This window comes from Euleptes europaea, chromosome 11, assembly GCF_029931775.1.
Source record: "Euleptes europaea isolate rEulEur1 chromosome 11, rEulEur1.hap1, whole genome shotgun sequence".
Taxonomy (NCBI): domain Eukaryota; kingdom Metazoa; phylum Chordata; class Lepidosauria; order Squamata; family Sphaerodactylidae; genus Euleptes; species Euleptes europaea.
The window spans coordinates 28,668,440-28,691,150 of NC_079322.1; the positions used below are offsets into that span (position 1 = coordinate 28,668,440).

Consider the following 22,711-nt stretch of genomic DNA (forward strand, 5'->3'; position numbering starts at 1 on the left):
CTGCCTTCTCAGGAAGGATACCTGGAGTGTGTGTGTGTGTATGTCTTTCCTCCCTCCCCTTGTGAAAATCATCTGCTGCACTGAAGGACGTGTGCTTGTTTTGACAACTGCTTGGACTTTTCAGTCATTTAAAGTGAAACATGCGTTTTTGGAAATTAATTTGAGTTGTAACGTTGAGAACCCCGTCAGTAAACTTATTTTAACACTAGGAATATATTAAAGTAGTGGTAGAATGCCAATGTGAACATTTCCTTAATGTTGAGGAATTGCAGCCATCATGTCTGTGTGCACATGGAGGTAGGCTTCTAGTTCAGAAGATGTCAGTTCTAGGAAGAAGAAGAGTTGGTTTTTATATGCTGGCTTTCTCTGCCACTTAAGGAAGAATCAAACTGGCTTATAATCACCTTCCCCTCCCCACAACAGACGCCCTGTGAGGTAGGTGGGGCTGAAAGAGCTCTCAAGAGAACTGTGACTAGCCCAAGGTCACCCAGCTGGCTTCCTGTGGAGGAGTAGGGAAACCAACCCAGTTCACCAGATTAGCATCCACCACTCATGTGGAGGAGTAGGGAATCAACCCCGGTTCTCCAGATAAGACTCCACCGCTCCAAACCACCGCTCTTAACCACTACACCACGCTGACATGGTGGGATGGGCTTTCGTGCCTCCCATTTTAGAAATTCAGGCCATATTGGTACTTTGAACATGTGTATGGGGAGAGGGAATAATGCAAAAATCAGGCTTCAGGGCTGCTTTAGAATCCAGACTTGCATTTTATCAAGATGCATATCAGTGTTGTTTTAAGAACAGGTATACCTGCACCTGTTCTACTGCTGAGATGCGTCTTTGTCTGACCAGTTGCCTTTGTATAATTGTTCCTTCCATTTCACAGTTCGGAGTTTTGGGTGAACCCATTATTTAGTGATGCTGGAAGTGCATCCAGCAAACATCTTTAGATTTGAGTCTTTCATTGGTAACACGCAATGTGGAATGTTTAAAGCAGCCTAGGCTGGAGTGTGTGTGTAAAGTGCCTTCAAGTCGCAGCCAACTTATGGCGACCCCATTTTGGTGTTTTCATGGGAAGAGACCAACAGAGGTGGTTTGCCATTGCCTTCCTCAGCACAGCAACCCTGGTATTCCTTGGTGGTCTCCCATCCAAATACTAACCAGGGCTGACCCTGCTTAGCTTCTGAGATCTGACGAGATCGGGCTGTACCATGCTGCCTTCCCTCCTAGGCTGGAGTACATGTGCATAAATATTTTATATCTTACTGTGGAATACCTTACCAGTATTTCTCTGTCTTTTCTGTAGGCGCCCTCTGGTGTCAATGCATTGTAAAGTGGAACTTTTTTTCTGATCTGGTTAGTTCGGTATACTTCAGAGGTTTATATGTTAGCCTTCAGTTGCTGGGTTGCACCCTGACCTAAAATGGGTTGTACCAGTGGCAGCGCCACGATTTTGTTTAATCTGGTTTTCTTTTTTAAAAAAAAGAAGGGGAAAGATAGGAGACAAGAGAAAGGGATCAGAACAAGAACAGGAAAGACAGATAGGCATATGCTGTATAGGTTTTTTTTTTTTAAAGGGCCTTAACCCCAACTTGCAATACGAGACCTGTATCAGAATATAAAACATTAAGTGAAAAATAGTTGCATGATGATTTGTGCATGATATGGGGACAATGCTAGTTTTCATTTCTAGAATGTGTGTGTGTGTGGGGGGGTTGTGGCTGTTTAGGTCACTATTCTGTAACAGGAAACTATGCGTGCCGCCTACCCTGGCAGGGTTGTTCTAAGCTCCCAGATAACCAAGGAGCAGAAGCAGAGAGGGTAAAGCTTCCTCTCCTCTCCCTGGCAAGAGGTTTTGTTTATTGATTTAGGTATTTATACTCTGCTTCTCTCTCCAGTGGGGAGCCAAAATGGCTTACCACTAGGATTGCTGACTGTCGTCCAGGTGGTAGCTGCAGATCACCCACTATTCATCTCCAGTCAACAGGGATCAGTTCACCTGGATAAAATGGCTGCTTTGGCAATTAGACTCTATGGCATTGAAGTCCCTCCCTTCTCCAAACCTGCCCTTCTCAGGCTCCACCCCCAAAATCTCCAGGTATTTCCCAACCCAGAGATGGCAACCCTACTTACCACAATACCAAAATGCAGTGTAACCAACCAGCAACATCTTGGGCCTGTCCTGGATGCAGACGGTTGGCTCATCCAAGCCCACAGCCTGCAAGCCAAGCATGTCTCATGCCTTTGACAATACCCAAGCTTTACACCTGGAACAGGGAAAGAAAACATAAGCGCAGCTAAGATGTTAGATGGCTGGCAGAAACATTTGCCCCGCTCTTCGCCTCCCTGCTTTTGAGCTGAAGCAACAAAAAGCTCTTACTGCAAGTTGAAACAGGTGCAGTTGGATCATTTAGTTTTCTAGGCACCTCTGCCTGAACAGTTGCTATGAACAGTGGGATTAAATCATGGCTTCTTGACGTTGCTTAGCTAGATCAAAAATGCTGCTGGCTTCCATAAATGGTGCCAGGGAATGTACTTACTGGTCTTTGTTCCCTTCTTTGTTTTTGTTTTTCTCCAGGTCGAAAGTTGAGAGGGAAAGCCTTTTATTTTGTTAATGGGAAGGTGTTCTGTGAAGAAGACTTCTTGGTGAGTGTCGTTGCAGGCTCTTCCTTGCTGTTAGTCAGGGAGAAATCTCAGTGAAATGGAGCAGAAAAGAGCGGCCTCAGAGGTAGGGTTGCCAGCTCCAGGTTTGGAAATACCTGGAGATTTTGGGGGTGGAGCCTGAGGAGGGCGGGGTTTGGAGAGGGGAGGGACCTCAATGCCATAGAGTCAAATTCCAAAGCGGCCATTTTCTCCAGGTGAACTGATTTCTATCTGCTGGAGATCAGTTGTAATAACGGGAGATCTCCAGCTACTACCTGGATGTTGGCAACCCTAGTTCTGTTAGGCCAGATCAGTGTGCTGAGATGCCCAGGGGTCAGAGGGTAGGCCAGCAGCAACTCCCCTTAGCAAGAGGAGGGTTGACCCTTTGCTATTATTAGTAGGGTTGCCAGCTCTGGGTTGGGAAATACCTGGAGATTTTGGAGGTGGAGCCTTAGGAGGACGGGGTTTGGAGAGGGGAGGGACTTCAATGCATAGAGTCCAACTGCCAAAGCAGCCATTTTCTCTGTTGCCTGGAGATCAGTTGTAATAGTGGGTGATCACCAGCCACCTCCTGGAGGCTGGCAACCCTACTCAGAGGGGAAAGACACTGAAGAGCACCGAGTGGCAGTGGGTCAGGTTTTGTATCCTTGAGGGGCATCTTTGCTGTGCTTCTGATAATCGTGTCGTCATAAAAACGTGAGTGAATTGTGGGGTGAATGATTATCCCTTCCTGTATGCTTGTGTGCACACACGCACTCTCTCAATCTAATTAAACCGTTTTTGTGAAAGATGAGGGACTCTTAAATGAGGCAGTCAGTATTGAGGGCTTATCTTTTCATCATTGCAACTTCGTACGTGTTTTATTCTTGCATAGATGTACCCATAAGGACAGAAGTGACAAGTATGAATTCTGGAATGTTATGGAGGAATTTTTAAAAGTAATAGAAAATGTTGTGGGAGGGGGCACTAGAGTGGCCAAGCCCCCCTGTCAGCCAATGTGAACCCAGGTCATAAAGTGACAAAAATGCATATGTTTCTATTTAAAATTTAAATTTAAAACTAGTTCTCTCTATGTGTGTCTTTCTAATTATAGTATTCTGGGTTCCAGCAATCAGCTGATAGATGTTTCGTTTGTGGACATTTGATAATGGACATGGTAAGTGACCTTAAAGTGATATGGAGACACAAAGCAAAATGGAACAGAAAGCAGGTGCTAGAATCCAGGTAGCGTGAAGTCCAAGATGGGCAGGATAGCCAAACAAGTCTCTGATTTGCATTTTTAGAGGAAAATGCTTGCTTGTTTATGCTTATTTTTAAAATGTATATCCCGCTTTTCTCCCTGATTGGGACCCAAAGTGGCTTTTCACATTGTTCTTCCCTCCTCCGCTTAATCCTCACAACAGCAACCTTGCAAGGGTAGGTTAGGCTGCTTTTTTAAATCCGATCTTTAAAATGACTATTCACGGTCCCGATGCAAGGGGAGAAAGTCAAACAAATTCCACCACCCCCAACTCACCTGCTCCTTCATTTGCATAGCCATTAGCAATAGTTGTTTGCATAGCTAAGCTGGGCTGTGATTGTGCATGCTTGCTTGAGTGGATGCTTCGATGCTGGGGCGGAGCAAATACAGAAAGGTCGCGTTAAAGGGGCTCTTAAGAAATGCGAAGCAGGTATGCGACAGCTTCGGCTTCGCAGTGACATCTGGAATGACTGTTCAGCTTGAAGCAATAAAAAAAAATATGGGGCACTTAAGCCTGGAACGCACTGCTAATTACCAAGCATAGACGGCCTAAGTATTGGGATCAGAAAAGCTGAATGCTACAACCTGGCAGGCCTCCGTGGCAGAGTGGGGATTCGAACCTGGCTGTCCTAGTCTGACTCTCCAACCACTGTGCCACATTGGCCCTCAAATGGGGAAAAATTCCAATGGTGTGCTATTACAGATGTTTGCACATGGTTCTTTGCCTGGGACATCTTACTTTCAAGGCCTACTGTTGCCCTTCTCCTTTGAACACTGTTAAAGTTGCACTGCTTGCCGTCATAATGATGACAATCTTAATTTTGCTGGTGTGTGTCCTCCCTCCCCACCAAACTCAATGATTACAGAATTTCAGGTGTCAGGGTATGGTTTTAAGAAAACAATTCAGGCTTCTTACAACATTGCCTATTAACATTGTTAATATATGCCTATACACTCATTTGCAAATTGTTTCTTTATTGTACTAATTTAAAACTAATTGTATGTGCTTTTCTGTCTCATCTTGCAGATTCTGCAGGCTCTGGGGAAGTCGTACCATCCTGGCTGCTTCCGTTGCGTGATCTGCAATGAATGTCTAGATGGAGTGCCATTTACGGTAGACAACGAGAACAAAATCTACTGTGTTCGAGATTACCACAAGTAAGGAGACAAAATAAGTTCAAGGAGAAACTTCCAAGCATGCAGCTCATGAAATCTGTGGGGCTTGCTTCCAAGTAAATATTGGATAACTTAAGTACCAATGGGCCTTGCTAGTAATGAGAGAGTATAGAGAATGGTAAAGATAGTGATACCTCATCTTGCAGAGTGTGTCTGGACTTGCCTTTTCCCACACTCTCAGCTTCTCTGGAACTAGGAAGGTGAAAAGTATGGAATGGTAGAGCTTGAACATGCGGGCTGTAACTGTGGCGCTTTTCTCACGTATTTCTTTTTATTTCGTTTAGCAATTTTAAGCCACAGTTCCTGGTTGCTAGCAATCCCTGAAGTGGCATACAAAAGCAACTGTTATTAAGCAGTCTCTTAAAAATTAAGTTAAAGGTATTTATTACGGTCCATGACCAGAAAATAAGCAGTCTCTTGGGTTGAGATCCAACTCTTGGGGGCAGGCACACAAGCATCCTGTATGCACCTTTCTGGATAATCTTTGAACACCTGAAGCTGCCTTTTACTTGCCCTGATCACAAACTACAGTGAAAGCATGTCCAATCTGTATATGGTGTACACTTACGTTTTCTTTTATGTGCATTGAGTAATTTTTGCCATCCAAAGATGGAATCATAGAATAATATAGAATAATATAGAATAATACATAGAATCATAGAATAATATAGCTTGAAGGGACCACTAGGGTCATCTAGTTCAACCCCCTGCTCAATGCAGGAAATTCACAACTACCTTCCCCACACACCCCCAGTGACCCCTACTCCATGCCCAGAAGATGCCCAAGATGCCCTCCCTCTCATGATCTGCCTAAGGTCATAGAATCAGCATTGCTGACAGATGGCCATCTAGTCTCTGCTTAAAAACCTCCAGGGAAGGAGAGCTTACCACCTCCCGAGGAAGCCAATGAGGAACCGCTCTGTTAGAAAATTCCTGGGAGTAAGTTCCTGAATAGACCTGAGTAAGTCCCAGAGTGGACTTGATTAGGATTGCTTTCTGAATTTCCTGTCCTGGGTTTGGATCCAACCAGCATTTCTGCTGCTGAAAAAGCAAGGGCCACCAAAAAAGGCTATGCTGGCATCATGAGATGAGAATGAAGCTTTTAAAGACAAATTGCATCATGAGACCTGCATGTGCAGAAGCCATGTGGGACAGGAGCTGTTGTAAGGAGGGAATTAGCTGAAATTCAGTGAAAAAGCTGGCTGGATCCAACCCCCGGCTTCATCTCAAAGAAGCCTCTGGGTTTGTATTTCTGCAAGGGAGCTAGGGACCTTTCGCACACTTCCCAGGATTTTCACCAAACTGTTATTTTGGGAGAAGTCATGTCAGCCCAGTGTGGTGTAGTGGTTAAGAGTGGTGGACTCTAATCTGGAGAACCATGTTCAATTCCCCACTTCTCCACATGAAGCCTGCTGGGTGACCTCGGGCCAGTCACAGTTCTCTCAGAACTCTCTCAGCCCACGTGAAGGCAGGCAATGACAAACCACCTCTGAATGTCTCTTGCCTTGAAAACCCTACGGGGTCACCATAAGTCAGCTGTTACTTGATGGGGCACACACACACACACAAACAATCAGTTTAAACTGGTTTTTAAAATTGATTGGAGGTAGGATTAATCTTTTTAATTCAATGTTTTCGTGCAGAGTTTTGGCTCCAAAATGTGCAGCATGTGGACTTCCTATCCTACCAAGTGAGGTAAGGGATTATATTTACTCTTCCCATCGTTCATGTGTGCTTCAGCCAACGTTTATTGACATTGATCTTTTGTTGAGTGCCAGTATTTGTACGTAAGAAAGGCCATGCTGGATCAGACCAAGATCCATCAAGTCCAGCAGTCTGTTCCCCCATTGGCCAACCAGTTGCCTCTAGGAAGCCCACAAACAAGACAACTGCAGCATCGTCCTACCTGTGTTCCACAGCACCTAATATAACAGGCATGCTGCTCTGAACCTGGAGAGAATAGGTATGCATCATGACTAGTATCCATTTTTACTAGCAGCCATGAATACCCCCCTCCTCCATGAACATGTCCAGTCAGTCCCCTCTTAAAGCCTTCCAAGTTGGCAGCCATCTTCACCTCCTGGGGCAGGGAGTTCCACAATTTAACTATGCGTTGTGTGAAGAAATACTTCCTTTTATCTATTTTGAATCTCTTGCCCTCTAGCTTCAGCAGATGACCCCGCGTTCTAGTATTATGAGAGAGGTAGAAAAGCTTCTCCCTGTCCACTCTCTCCATACCATGCATAATTTTATAGACCTCTAGCATGTCTCCCCTCAATCTCCTACTTTCCAAGCTAAACAGCCCTAAGCGTTACATGTCAAAGAAAATATTTTTAAGTATGCTTGGGAACAACTTTTTAAGCAATCACTAAATGCTAGATGCTTTTCGTATGGAGCAATCCTAAGCAGGCATACTCAGAAGTGTCCCATGTTATTCACTTGGACTTATTCTCAGGAAGGTGTCCATAGGATTCCAGTGATACTCAGTTTTGTTTTTGCTTAAATCAGCGTGCTCAGGAATTAGCCTATGGCCAGTTGTCCTCTCACCTGGGGAGGCCTCAGAAGCCTTGCACACATTTTGCCCGTAGGATTTTTTAAAAATGGTATTTGCGTTTCTCTCCCACCCCCACAGCAGCAGTCTTAATATATCAGCCTTCACTTTGACACAGAAAAGTTTCATACAGCCTGGAGCAAATTCCACTTCAGCTCATCGCTCCTTTTCTGAGCAATCTCCCCCCCCCCCCATTTGTTTTTTTGTGTCAATGCTTACAGGGATCTGATGAAACTATTCGTGTTGTGTCGATGGACAAGGATTACCATGTGGAGTGCTACCGCTGCGAGGTAGGCCAGCCGGTTCTTAGAGCCCTTGCGTAAAATATTGTTACAAATCCAAGCCGACTGTACCTAGAAAATGTATGTGTGGCTGCCGGTTGCTGGAGAATGTCCTGCAGAAGGATATGCGCAATACTTTCCAAAATATATTGAGGGATGTTTTTTCTGGTCGATGAGAATTTAGATGTGTGTAAGGGCAGGTGGTTGGGGGTGGGGGAGGCTTCTTTCTGAATGTATTGCTGGTGATCCGCTTTTACATTGGAAGCCATTCCTTAAAAGCCACTATGCTAGGGGAGTGTCTTGTTTGCCAAGATGGGCATCCCTTTTGTCTGTGCAGATGTTCTTGGCTGCATGCACAGGAACTCCTTTAGGGACCACTGGATACAAGCCAGTATGTTCAGGGGGATTCACAAAAGTTTATTTTTCTTAGTTTTACTTATTGTAATGAAATGCTGATTAGAACCATGCTGCCAATAAGCTCAAGTGTCATTCTTGAAAGTAATTTTGCAAATTGTACTATGCCAATAAAGGTATTTGAAATTTGAAATTTTGAATTTGAAAGTAATTTTCTATTCCAGCATCTGAAATGAGGGCTGGGTTGGCCAATAGCTTGTTATGTGGCTTGTCGCGTGGCATTGGGTAGAGTTGCTGTTTGAGACATTTATAAATCCAAAGCTCCTTCAGGGCCCAGAACTAGTTGCGGGACTCTTTGGCCCTGGCCAAGTTGTATCGTCAGATTTTACTGGGGCAGGCAAGAGTTGTATGTAGTGATGCTGCAATCTTCACAGGCAGCGAACATCCAGATATCCAGCTATACCCTACTCACACTGTAGACCTTCTCTCAAGTCATTTAGGTATTCCTTTATTTAATTCATTTGTATACCACCTTTTCCCCCCAGTGGGGACCCAAAAGCATCTTACATTGTTCTCCTCTCCTCCGTTTTATCCTCCCAACACCCTGTGAGGGAGGTTAGACTAAGAGAGGTGTAACTGGCCCAAGGTCACCCAGCAAGTTTCCATAGCTTGAGTGAGGATTCAAACCCAGGTTCCCCCACCCCCATACTAGTCTGACTCTCTTAACCACTACACCACACTGGCTGTAGTCATGGATCCTGTATACACTCATGTTGATTACTTGTCCATTTAAAATGATGAGCATTTCCAGTGTATATTAGTTTGCATAGTTGGTCGTGTTCATTGTCGCATAGGCAGCCGACTAGTAGGTTGCTGTTGGCTTATGTTCAGAATTTGCCCATTCCCATCATCCTTCTTCAGGAAGATATGTGGGGGATGATTTGCCTAGGGACTCAATGTGAGACTTATCAATGCTGAAATCCTTTTTACTGAAAAACAGAGAAATCCAGTTCAATTTTATATGGAATTATTTAGCATGACTGTATTAGGACCACACCCTCCTTGGTGTCACTCAGCCAACGCAGGTTCCTAGGACTGAACTTCTGGATCCGAGCAACCAATCCATTACCTTTCTGGCTAGTCCGCTGATGTGATCTGGAAGTTAGGTAACTGCAGGAAGCAGAAATATTATGAGCTTCTGCCCTTCAGAAGAGAGAGAACTTGATTCCTTCCACTGAGAGATTCCCTGCTCCCATTTCTAAAACAAATGGAGAGGTATCTGTTTTTTATGTTAGTCAGTTGGGCTTGAAGGGCTCATTTCTTGCCTTCTCAAAGAACTTGTACTTGCCATGGAAGCTCACTAGGTGACTTTGGGCCAGTCACACACTCTCAGCTGAACCTACCTCTCAGGGTTGTGGTAAGGATAATTCGGAGGAGAGGAGAATTATGTAAGCTGCTTTGGGTCCAAAGGTTGGGTGGGAAGACTCAATTATGTATAGAAATATATTTGGATTGTGGTTTTAGTTTATCAACCTGTATTAGTTGCCATTGTGCTTTCTTTTAATATAATTTTTAATATAGATATCAGCGCCTTAAAATAAATATATTTCTATACATAATTGAGTCTTTTCCCACCCAACCTTTGGGTACCCAGCTTTGGTTTTAGATTGGGTCTTTCCTTCCCAATTTTGTTTTTTTTGTCAGCTGCTTTGGGTCCTCACTGGGGAGAAAGGCAGGATACAAATGAATTGAATAAGTAAATGTTACAGGTACAGAACATTTGTATTTTGAGCCTACTTGTTTTCAGAAATTTGTGGCCATCTTGTTAACGTGGTTGTCATTTTGATTCTTGTTTTTACGTCAAGCTCTGGGATATCTACAAACAAACACACATATGAAGTTTTCATTCTGCCCCCTCGCTTCCTTTTCCCTTTCTTGTGTAGGACTGTGGGATGGAGCTCAATGATGAAGACGGGCATCGCTGTTATCCCCTGGGTGACCACCTGCTTTGCCACGCTTGTCACCTCGTGCACATAGAGAAAGGCACGACTCCTGCGGCTGCATACCTGCATCATTACTAGTCAGGGCTGAGGAAGACCCACCCCCGGAAGGCTGGCAAAGGAACTGTTGTCTTCCAGCTATTTTCTTTGAGGTGCTCATTCCCCCCCTCCTCCCCCAGTTGGCAACTTGCAGTTAAGAGGATAAGTCCCATGCTTTATGTGCTAGGGAATTCTACACAGAGCATTTATCTGACAAAGTTAGACACAGTAGTTGTGGGTTCTTATGTGGACGCCGAGAGTGGGTACAGAAGGTTATCTGTTCTTCTAACACAGGAACAATACGTAGTAAGTCAAATCACGTGCTCTTAAGTAACGCCCACCCTCCCCCTAAAGCCAAGTGTAAGTAGTGACAACTAGATCTGCAAGTCTGTTCTGGGAATGGCTAATCTATACTGGCCTTTGTTGCAGAGACACACACTGCCCTCACCAGGCAGTCTATGTAATGAGCACATGTTCAGCTTTTTGTTTGATGACTCCCATTCACAGAAATATACCATCAACATGCTTTATTGAGCTAACTGCATTCTCTCCCCCCCACACACACACATTTCATGGAGGTTATTCCTTGTCTTCCCCACCCTCCTGGGTAGCTGCTAAGCGCTTTTTTTAAAAAGGCACAAACACTGAAAATATTTATGTATTGGTGAGAGATTGATCTGCTATTCTCACCACACATTTTAGAAACCAAGTCTTTCTAGCTGGCCCTGGTGCTCCAGGATCTACAGCGGAAGTTGAAGACAGATCAAGACTGAATATGCCGCTTTCTGTTCCCCATTATCTCTAGTACTTGGAGCACTGGGAACGTGAGATTGTTAGAGTAGACGTGACAGATTAAAGCAGGGGCATCAAACTCATTTGTTACGAGGGCTGGATATGACATGTCATTTCGTCGTGCCGGGTCATGTGTAACCAGCCTGCAGTGGGCTCGCCAACCCAGATCAAGACTGGGGGAAGGGTGGCTTCCTCGGCTGGCAAGCCCAGCATGTACATCACCCTCCCCAGCAGCCCCCAATGGTGGGGAAGGGCAATCTATACGCTGGGTTGGAGCCCCCACCTTCCAGTCTTTGCTGCCTGCAAGCTCGGAACTCCACATGGATATTCCAGCTGGCAAGCGGTGTGGATCAGAAGGCCCCACAGCCCAGAATCGGGAGCAGGGGGGCAGCTGCCTCAGCTTGCGGGCCAGATAATAGCACTCAGAGGCTGGATCTGGCCCGCATCTTTGAAACTCTTGGATTAAAGGGTCTGTTCTACCTGTCACTGAAATGCATGGAGTGACATTTAAATGGAGTGTAATGTCAAGATTAGGGTCTTGGACATTGTCTCTCTAGCAAGAAAATGGCTATTTTCTTCTTTTAAACTCCTATGTTTCAAACCATGTCTTCAGTTAAGTGTGTTTAATAAATATGTGTACTATTGATTGTGTATATATTTTTGTAACTAATGCTTGAGTGTGAAACAGATACCTCTCAACCTATAAAACTGTTTTTGCTAGGAGTCCACGAGTTGATTATCCCTGTTCAACCTAGGCTTGAGTGCCAATAAACGAATTCTGTATCAATTCTGAGTAGTTTTCAACTTTAATAGGACATAAAGTCACCCATTACTTCCCCATGAAGTTGTAATTGCTGTAATAGCAGCTTTTGGAGAACTGTCTTTAAAACAAGACTGATCTTTAAAAAATGCTCAGGTTTCCAGCAACACATCCTGTTTAGAGAGTGAAGCTTTCAAACTACAGATGCTGACTGAGGAGCCCCCATTGGGGACTCAGAGCACCCTGGAGTGGTAGCAACACCGCTTGGACTAATAGCTGTGGTTTTCTTTGCACAACCCCCCCCCCCCACCATTGTTACAAGCCATCATCTTTGTCTCTTGTGAGTTAAAAATTACCTGGAGCTTTTCTTTAATCCAAATATGCATTGAAGTGACAACTTTTATTTAGCTCAAAGCAGAAGATAGAAATAAATCTAGATAGTAACAAAGAGCAGTAGTTCTGTAGCACAAAATTATAGCCAGGGAAATATGCTTTGTTTGACGAGGGGGAAATGACTAAAGGTCAATAGTCAATACAGTGTTTGTCAGAAAATTATTTCAATGGTGAAAATCATTTCTTAGACCCTGGGGACTTTCTCGCCCCCACTAGTTATAAGATTCCAGAGGGCTGGACAGCAGCCTAAGGGGAATGTAGTAGGAAGCAACAGTCACCAATCCCCTTGTGCGTGCACACACAGGAAGCACTGCCTGACGCAGCTGAACTGAATGTTGTCACAGAGCCTTTGTGCCTGATCTTTAACCAACATACCAAGGAGATAGCCGACCGCTAAGCCACCACAGACTTGGTTTTTTGTATTCATGATACAAACACAGAACAGGAGTCAATACTTAGAAAAGACTGATGTTTTTTATTGTTTGAGTACACTGTACGTGGATGTAGGAAACTCAGCCTCTTTGCAAGCCGCTGGACACAAGATATCCTTCCAGTTTCATGCCTACATTAGTTCCAACCAGAGCAAGCTTTCCAAGGCTTCCTCCTTACAAACAGTTCTTAATAGGCAACACACCAGGGTAACACCAGCTGTTCCGAACATACCTTCAGCGAGCAAAGCCATTAAACATTTAACCCATGGTATCTTTACACTTCCCGCATACTTGATGACTTAAGACTTTTGGATTTCCGTACTGTTTCCACCGCATCATCTAAACAGGAGCTTTGTATATTACAAGTGATTGTGTATGGGTAATATTTAAACAAACTGAAAGAGGCCAAATGAACCGTTGCCATTTGCAAAGACTATACAGCATGTTCAATCATAATACAATGGAAACACTGCAGCAGCGTGTTATGTTTTAGCCTGCAGTGATGAACCGCATTAGTCCTAGCACTCTACCGGTTTCCCTAACATTTAAACTTCATAATTGCAATCCTGAATACACAGCTGTAATTACGGGAAATATTAATTGCACAGCACCTGAAGCAGATTCATGTCTGGTTCTGAACACAGGTAATAGAAAATGGATGACAGAGTCATTTCAATTGGTCCTTGATTCAGATCTAGTATTAATGTAAAGCTTGGAAGCACTAAATTTGAGACGCACATTTATTAGTAACCAGCACAAGGCTATTTTTATAGCTTAGAACATTACAATTGAAGAGAAATATAATTACACCATGCACAAAAAGCAAGCCGATGCTGATCTCAAGTGCAAACATGGAATTTAGCCAGGGAAAATATTATCAAATGTGTATTCTTTTCCACATATCCCCACTAAAACCAAGGCAGAGTAAGCAGCATCTGGTTTGCCAAATCTATACAAAATTTCTACATTTGTGACTCTTAAGAAAAAAAAAGTATTTGGACCTTTAGCATAAGAGGGAAAGAGAAGCAGCTTTACATTCTTTGATTCCATTTACATCTCTCTTAAAAAAAAAAAGACTGAATTTTTAACATCTGAATCACACTGACATTTGCCATCTAAGGACTGGAGTCATTAAAGCATTGCAAGACGCGTTTCGAACAAATTCTATGGTACCCTCATCTTCAGAATATTGCATCAATAATCCCGAAATCGACAGAAGAGACTTGAACGTGGTGGGGGGGGAGGTCTCACTCTCTACATTTAGAGAAATGCTGATATTTTCATATATGTATAGGTGGTGAGAGTGGTACAGTCCTGCACTTGTTAACAGTGAGTTCCTGTCTATAAGGGCACCCAAATAGAAGTTTAATTAAGCAGCAAGAGGCATTACTGTTAACAAGCAAGGACTTTCCTATTGATAAATGCAATGCAGGCCTATCTCAGCAAAATCCGGCAGCAGCTGGCTCTCGGTACAACTGCATCTCCTCTGCAACTCAGACAGGTTTGACAATGCTACGCTGCTGCAAAGCTCGGTGGGCCCTTCTAAATGATACACTTACTCAGTAGGACTACAGAGTTATTTCCGTCTTTTGTTTCCCTAATGTTGCGTGCGCAGGCTCCCTGGCAAATGCAAATACTCCAGAGACCACAGTGACGAGATCAGTCGGTCACCTCCGCCAAGCTAAAAAAAAGCTGGATTCGCTTTTTCGCCCTGCAGAGATGAAAGCTAAAGAGACCACAAAAGCTGGTGTGGAAAGCAGGTCAGTAGAGGCTCCAGGAGTGGCTTGAGGAGTCATCCCTACCAAGCCGCTTTCCACACACACAAATTCAGTCCATCTTCTCCTTTTGGACTAGCTTAGGCGCATCGACAAAATCCTTGCCATTGTAAAGGATGATCGCGAGAGTTCCAAAGCTTGCACTTCCCCAGAAGAGCACGTAGGCCAGCGTCTCCGTCCATGTGTCGCCTGTGGAAGGTAACAGCCTTTCGTTATACACAAGAAGAACTATTTAGGGATCGTAATAGCAACCAATTCAATCAATGATTCCTTTATTGGCATAAAAAGGCACAATACAAAGGGATACGAAAGGAATGGAAGTATTAAAAGTTGCCCTTTAAAAAATAGTTAGTAGACAGTTACATCGAATAGCATTGTTTGTTGATAATACCATCTAATTAACTCTTTGGCGGGCTTTTAAAATAAACTTTAAAAACTGTGCCACCGTCTCCAATATTTGAGGTGAATGGTTATTCAATAAACAGGTGACATTAAAATAATCTGGGACATCCTGTCTATCAATCAACAGGGGGCTTAATAGTTCATTGCGAGATTCTGTATAGAACTGCAATAAGATAAGACATGCGCAACTGTTTCAATGCAATTGTTGTCACAGGGGCAAAGTCTGGCAGACAGGGATTTTCCGAAATATGCCTTCAAGTAGCGCAGATGGCAAAACATTAAATCTAGCCAGAGAGATGAGTCTACGTTGAGAGGGATCGCACAGGTGGTGAGACAAGTATGGGGAGGGTTGGTAAACACCAAAAGGTACCCCTATGTTTAATGGGGAACATGTTTTATTAGGAGCACTATTTAGCAACCAGTTAACTGATATGTGAAACGATTAAGTCTGAAAAGAGTGAGAGTCCAGTAGCACCTTACAGTAACAACATTTCTGGCAGGGTTATGAACTTTCGTGAGCCACAGCTCACGTCTAGCTGTATCTGAAGAAGTGAGCTGTGGCTTACGAAAGCTCATACTCGGCCAGAACTCTTGTTAGGCTTTAAGGTGCTACTGGACTGTCGCGGTTTTCTACTGCTAGTGACAAACTATCGGTTCAGGTAGCCAGCTCAAGGTTGACTAAGTCATCCTTCCGAGGTTGGTAAAATGAGTAGAAGAAAAAAGAGGGGAATTTATTAGAAGTGCTATATAAGAATTAAAATTATTTAAAAAAAGTTAAAATAGCACAATGGCATTTCTTAAGGTTGATGTCTGTCACCACTACCCAAACGTGTTTCAGCCTATATGGCCTTCCTCAGTGGTATATTTAAATCATATATAAAACATGCACACACATTACAAATATATTTACACATACAGGCAATATACAACAGACCAGGCATTTAATAGGTTGTATATATTACCAATTACACCAACATCTGGTAGGCACACAACTTATGCGGGAGACATATACAACCCAGCATAGAAACCTAAGACAATCCTACCAGACGTGGTGGAAGAATGGGCTAAATTGTCTTCAGAGGCTTTCCATGGAGCTGAAGGTCAATGAGGAGTCTGTAGACAGTTGCTACACCAAGCTCCTCCCTCATGCTAGAGCAGCTGAGCCCATTCATTACCCCATTTATCATGTTACCCATGTACTGCTCAGATCTGGCCTTGAAAACAGATACCTCTAGGAGGAGCTCTTTAAGCCACGGTTATTTAGATGTATATGAACTGCTATGACCTGGATAGCCCCAGGCTAGCCTGATCTCAGAAGCTAAGCAGGGTCAGCTCTGGCTAGTATTTGGATGGGCAACATCTGAGGTACACCAGTGTTATGAAGCGGAGGCAGGCAATGGCAAACCACCTCCCATCTTCTCTTAACTTGAAAACCCTACGGGGTTGCCATATGTCAGCTGTGACTTGACGGCACAAACCCCCAACAGCTATGAATTACATGCGCAAGGTGAGTGATCACTTACCAGCCATGAGCAAACAGATAATGCACATTGAGAAAGCAACGACCATAATAATAGGCAGCTGAGGAAAGAAAAAAGAAACATGAAGGTAAGTGACACAATATGTAATCGGTGTCCCAAAGCTGTTACAAAGCTGTTGTACTGCAAGCTCCTTTAATATCCTGATCCAACCAGGAAGATGCTAAGAAGAAATTCCCGACATGCCTCCATTTTCAGGAACGCTTACAAGAATTCCACAGCTCTCTAAAGAGGACGGGAAGTTTCTTGGACCAGAGCTGCCTCCTCAGGCGCAGCTGGTCCCAGCCCATGGACATTCATACCACAGGACATTTGTTAGCTGTTAGAATATCACAGGACACTTTGCTAGATTTTGCTACCCTTCTGAAATGTATGATCCCGTTTCTTAACTTGAAGGCCACAGAGGACACCCTCTACAATAATCGCGTACACTAATGGACAGAGAAAAACGTTTTCTCGTTTTAAACAAGCCTCCAGCACAGAGCTACAGCCACCTGTGCAGGCGGCAGGTTCCGTCCACCCTTATGGAACAGAGGAGGTTTGAACAGACTTTGAACAGAACCAATTTTAAAGGAGATGAATTGTGCCAAGATTCTGCTGTGTAAAAAAAAAAAAAAAAGCCTGAGCGAAGCTGGATCCTCGCCCTCTACAGTTCTACCTGCCCTCACGACTATCTATTCATCTTGCTTCCCTAAGCTACTTCTTGGAGGGGGGTCACTCCCTTCCAACCTTCTTCTCTGGCTCATCAGGTTTATTCCAAACTCAAACTAAGAAGCTGCTCAAGCAACGGCTGCCCACTTCACACCACTCTATGGCCAGCGAGACTGAGAATGAGCTCGCGTGTTTCCTCTCTGCGTGCAGGAAAGTTACTAAAATGAAAGAATCCTGAGCTATTTCAAAACCTTGACCCTGGATTCTGAACATGCTCCCTGAGCTGGTGCACCCTCCATCTGACATAAGTCTGACATCAGAAACCACAACATTCAGAAACCAGTGGGGGAACATTTTAACCCTCCAGGACATTCAGTTGCTGATTTAAGAGTAGCAGTTCTCTTACAAAGGGAATTCAAGGGGAGATTAGAAAGAGAGACTGTGGAATTACAACTAATACCAGTAATGAAATTTAAGACTATGCATTCTCCTGGATAGAATAGAGATCTGAGATTCCTGTCTCATTACCAATGCTAGTTTCTCCATGCCTACTACCCCTCTGCATAGCACACTTAATCCAATCATGCCTGCTAGTGTCATTTGACATTTACTTTGCCATTTTGAGTCTAATTCACTCGTCTCTACTTGAGGATAGATGGATTCACATTCTAGCTGTATCTGAAAAAGTGAGTGGCTCATGAAAGCTCATACCCTGCCAGAAAATTTTGTTAGGATTTAAGGTGCTACTGGACTGTTGCTCTTTTCTACTACAGACAAACTAACACAGCTACCCATCGTGATCTACCTCCAAGTTCAGGCATTAATTTCCTTAGTGAGCGGAACAAGGAAGGGAGTGCAGGTATCAGAGGTCTGCTTCCAATCTCACTGCACACAGAAGAAAGGAGGCTGCTTGTTACATGCAGAATATACAACTCTGGACTTAAGCAGTGAGGAACAATGGTATTCTTTAAAATATCAAGGCCAACTGATAGAACTTGGACAGCTGCCGTTGTCCCTATTCCCCATTATTCAGAGAATGTATCCTCCTATATTATCTGAAAGATAAACAAGTGGTACATCTTGCAGCTCTGTTCAGACGTCTGTTGTCCTTTGTGAAACAAAGTCTACCATATCGACGGGCAGGAATGGAGGAATACAGGATGTACTTTTTTGATCAATTTGCTGCAGCCGCTACTTTACAACTGCTTTGAACTGCAGAAAGATCTGTATCTTCATGTTATACAAGCAGAGGCAAAGAGCTGAAGAGTTCAAGCGGTGACCCAACGGTCATTTTAAAAATACATACATTTTGTTTCTTTAATGTACCCAAGTTGAACATTTCAATGTCTGTTGTGTAAGTCCTTCGTTTCCTTTTAATTCTAAGAGAGCCAATATAAAAAGCCTGTTTGCAGTTCTTATGATTTCAAAAGGGCCTACCCGCCACCTCCCGAGGCTAAGATGATGGAATTAGAGGAGTTTCTTTCATCATAGAATCCTAGTTCTTCGCAACGGCACAACGCAAAAACATGCAGTTCAAACTGACATTCCAATGCTATTCTGCGCATGGTACGTGCATTCATTTTAAAGTTTTAATATTATGGATTTGGAGCCTGGATCCAGACATCCAGGAACCACGCAGAAGCCATTTCAAAGCTTACTGCTTGGTGCCTGCAATTGTGCAGGGAGAACAGCGCCTTTAGCCTCTGACTGTGTGGTAAATCCTAGAATTACCTTCCCTTTCTACCTACTTGGATATGCGAGAAGCTGGAGAGATTAACCCTGTGGTCAACACTGCATGGGTACAGGTACCAGGTTATTGGAATCTACCTTGAGCACCATCAGCCTCTCTTATGTCTATCACTGCGAACAGATATATTTTCGCACTCTTTTTCATAGCAGCCCAGACAATAGTCATACTAACTCCTCTGATGCACCACCTCCCCAGCAATAGCATCTTCCACAGTGTCAAAAGATTCTGAACTTCTTAGAGGACTGCAAAGGGGCTTGTGGCAGATAATGGCTGACATGATGACCCTGAGTTGTATCTGCCCTATGGGCTCTGCAGTGTTAGTACGTTGTTAATGTGACTTTCAAAACAGCATTTTAGCCCAGTTACCTCTCAACTTAGAACAGCACTTAATATCTGTCTGCAATTCTGATCGGACATGAATTTTGCTGACAGAGACTGAGGCAACATTTCTATTTTTATCCTCCATTTAGGGCACATGAGCAGAGACCAACAACCCAGCCCTAGCTCCCCTAGTAGAGAAAACAGCACCTGGCAAGAGCCGAGTGGAAGACCACCTTTGTAGGATCAGCCCCACTTTCCTCAAAGTACGCGCTGCTGTTGCGCTTGCTGTACTGTTCCACCGTCAGAAAGCTGCCCAAGTGGTAAACGGGCAGTTACGCAAGAGCGACCTCCCATCCATCTTCAATTACTCCCCCTGAAGCAATAGGTTTTTCAACTAGATGGGTCCCACTGTTTGTACTGGGCAGGAAAAAGGCATGGCTTGCGTCTCCTAAAGCAAAAAAGCGCTTTCATTGGTCATTATCTGTTCCTAGTGATCTCTGTTTAAAAAACTGTTCTTAACTATTTTCACTGTGAGCTGCGTCAAGACATTAGGAAGAATTTTCTAACAGTTAGAGCAGTTCCTCAGTGGAACTGTCTTCCTCGGCAGGTGGTAAGCACTCCTTCCCTGGAGGTTTTTAAGAAGAGGTTAGATGGCCATCTGTCAGCAATGCTGATTCTATGACCTTAGGCAGATGAGAGGGAGGGCATCTTGGCCATCTTCTGGGCATGGAGTAGGGGTCATTGGGGGAGTGGGGGGGAGGTAGTTGTGAATTTCCTGCATTGTGCAGGGGGTTGGACTAGATGACCCTGGTGGTTCCAACTCTATGATTCTATTCTATGATTCAAGCACGTCTGGAGAGGCGATATATATATATATATATATATATATTATATATATATATATATATATATATATATATATATATAATATATATTATATATGTCTCAGGCCAGAAACCTAGCACATCGTCCTATTCTCCTCTGCTGTAGAGGAGAGGATCAAACAAATTGTTACTGGTAATCGTGACTGCGTGTGATGCAGTGCTACAGTGCTGGATTTTTGTTGGGAGAGGGAAGGAAGAATATCAGCTTGGCTATGAAATAATACTGGATGGCTCAAAGGAACAGAATTTCTCTTAAGGCTGTATAAGAGATAAAACATGAGCTCCCGAAAAGCAGCATTGGATAGAAGTCTAAACACTGGACAAAATCCCCTTTTTGCAACCAAAGACCAAACTTGCCAAATGATGTTCTATTTCATATCAAAAATCAATTAGGACTTTAAATATTGATAAGCAAATCATGAAAGAACTGAAATCCTATGTTGCTATTAACCTTAGCACAATTCAGTGATGTTAGAAACATTACAAAAAGAACTGATCAAAACTTATTAAATATCCTTACAGCCAAGAATTTCCAGTCTTTCTGCAAACGGAAAGGACTGACAGAATCTGCTTCATCCACAGAATAATTTCCAAGAAACAGATCTATTGCATCCTGCAAAAAAAAAAAAAAAAAATCCGAAGTTAACTGGTTTGGAATTACATCCTGTGTCTTCACAGGATCCTTCTGGACTTTACAACAGGAAGTTTTAAGATAGTAAACATATTGAAAACAGCAACATCATCATAATAAAACTAAATGAACTAGCAACCACCATAAACCCAAGTAGTATACCAAGGCCTCGCCAACTTAAACCCGTGATTTTAAAACGAGCAAGAAGATTAAAGAGCCAAGCAATACAAATCACAATTTGAAAACTGTTCGGAAAATAGCAGTCTAATTATCGTGGGAGTTAAATCCCTCAAAGGCCTTTCAAAAGAGAAATGCTTTCATTGATTTCTGGAATCCATCATGGAGGGGGGAGACTTCTAGAGTGAAAGAAAGAACACGTGCCCACCATCTCCCTTCATGAACAGCTGGACACAGAGATTGTGTATGCCCCCAAGAGCTCATGTCACAGGCATGTTCCTATGGCCGCAGGCACTCCCTTAGGGTGAAGTTGTGGCTCAGTGGTAGAGTTCTGTTGGACATGCAGAAGGTCACAGGTTTCACCCCTGGCATCTCCACTTAAAAGGACGAGGCATTCGGTGGAGAGCCGCTAGCAATCAGACGATACCAACCTTAACAGACCAAATGGTCCGACTCAATGTCGGCTTCATGTGTTATAAAAAAAATGTATCATGCTTGCCAGGAAAACCTGTTCCCCATTATATCTGGGTATTTCACCATCCTTGGCTGGCCCAGCATTCTATTTTTACCACCTGACCAACCCACAGCAACGCAGAGCCTTTGCGCCGGCAAGGTTTATTGTTCTACCCTCAGCTGTGCTATTAGGGAGGTTTCAGAAAACCCCATGCATAGACTCTGTCCTCGCAGACAAATGTGTAGAATCATTACAGCACATTTTTCTGTGTTGCCTTTTTTATGCTGACATTCAAGCCAAACTCCTTAACCCACCCTTAGTTAATTGGAATGGAGCTCCAGACAAGTGCAAGGTACAACTATTTCTTTCCGGACAAAATCCTGCCATGATAGACAGGGCAGCAAAAGTTTTGCAACTGCCTATGAAGCTTCGAGAATTTAAATTTTGACATTTGTTTAGTCATAGTTTTGCACTCTTTGGTCTTTGTACTTATTCCGAACATATGCCAATAAAGGTGGTGTTGTTGTATCATGCTCCAAAGTCATTGAGGGCTTCAAAGGTCAATAACTGCACTTTGATTTGTGCCCGGAAACCAAAATGAGAACCAGCATCATTTCTGCAACATACGGGAGATGTGGTCCTTGTGACAAGTCCCATTTAATAACGTGGGCGTCCCGCTTTGCACCAGATATCGTTTCCAAAGTGTCTTCAAGTACAAAGTGTCTTTTTTTATGGGCAGCCCCATAAAAAAACCCTGATATTGTGCTAGTCTGAACTGGGTGCTTCCAATGCACAAGTAGCGAAAACCAAGTCCAGAGCTTGTCTGTACTCTGAGTAATTCTAGCCTAAAAAGTTGCGACCTCCCTCTCAAGCATCACCCCCTCACTGAACCATACCTCGTCAGCAGCTAAGTGGGTGTTTAAGCTAAGTTAGCAGTCTCTAAGTGGGTGTTTTTTCTCTCTCCCACTGCTATGGATTAATTCAACCCACACCCTTAAATGTGAACTTCTAGTCATTGCAAACCCGCATGATACAATGGCTAAACTGCTGGGTTTCAACGTGGGAATCCCAGGAGGAAATTTCTGCTCAGCCCCAAAGCTTGTTGGGTAGTCTTGGGTAAACTAATCTGCCTGACCCATGTTAGAGGCTTGTTGTGGCAACATAAAAAAATAATAAATGCATGTCACTAACAGCTCCACAGACAGAAGGGGCAGGAGACCACTGCCACCCACACACACAGAAGCCCTGCGTCCTTCCCAATCTGCCTCCTTTATTCCTCTTTCGCTAGGCTTCTCCTTATGCCCAGAACAGCTTTCCACTGGTTGCTTTGCCACATCTCTCTTCTCTCTCTCACTCCTCCTTAAGACGTATTTAATGGAACCTTTCCTAACCACACCAGTCCCGCTCCAACTCATCATCTATTGTCACTGTTCTTTCCCTGCCCCAACACCACATACTGGAAATT

General features: G+C 43.6%; 2 protein-coding genes across 2 annotated transcripts in view; one reads left to right on the plus strand and one right to left on the minus strand.

The window, feature by feature from the left end:
* Positions 1-10,329, plus strand: part of LIMD1 (LIM domain containing 1) — a 52,136-nt gene extending 41,807 nt beyond the window's left edge. Inside the window, exons 3-8 of the mRNA XM_056857942.1 lie at positions 2,582-2,649; positions 3,740-3,802; positions 4,914-5,044; positions 6,706-6,757; positions 7,835-7,903; positions 10,192-10,329. Of these exons, the coding sequence (XP_056713920.1) occupies positions 2,582-2,649; positions 3,740-3,802; positions 4,914-5,044; positions 6,706-6,757; positions 7,835-7,903; positions 10,192-10,329 (521 nt within the window). The remainder of the gene's footprint in view (positions 1-2,581; positions 2,650-3,739; positions 3,803-4,913; positions 5,045-6,705; positions 6,758-7,834; positions 7,904-10,191) is intronic.
* A 4,078-nt stretch (positions 10,330-14,407) lies between these two features.
* The window catches only part of SACM1L (SAC1 like phosphatidylinositide phosphatase), a 40,275-nt gene continuing 31,971 nt past the window's right edge, over positions 14,408-22,711 (minus strand). Inside the window, 3 exon segments of the mRNA XM_056857951.1 lie at positions 14,408-14,627; positions 16,364-16,421; positions 20,505-20,597. Of these exon segments, the coding sequence (XP_056713929.1) occupies positions 14,425-14,627; positions 16,364-16,421; positions 20,505-20,597 (354 nt within the window). The 3' untranslated portion in view covers positions 14,408-14,424.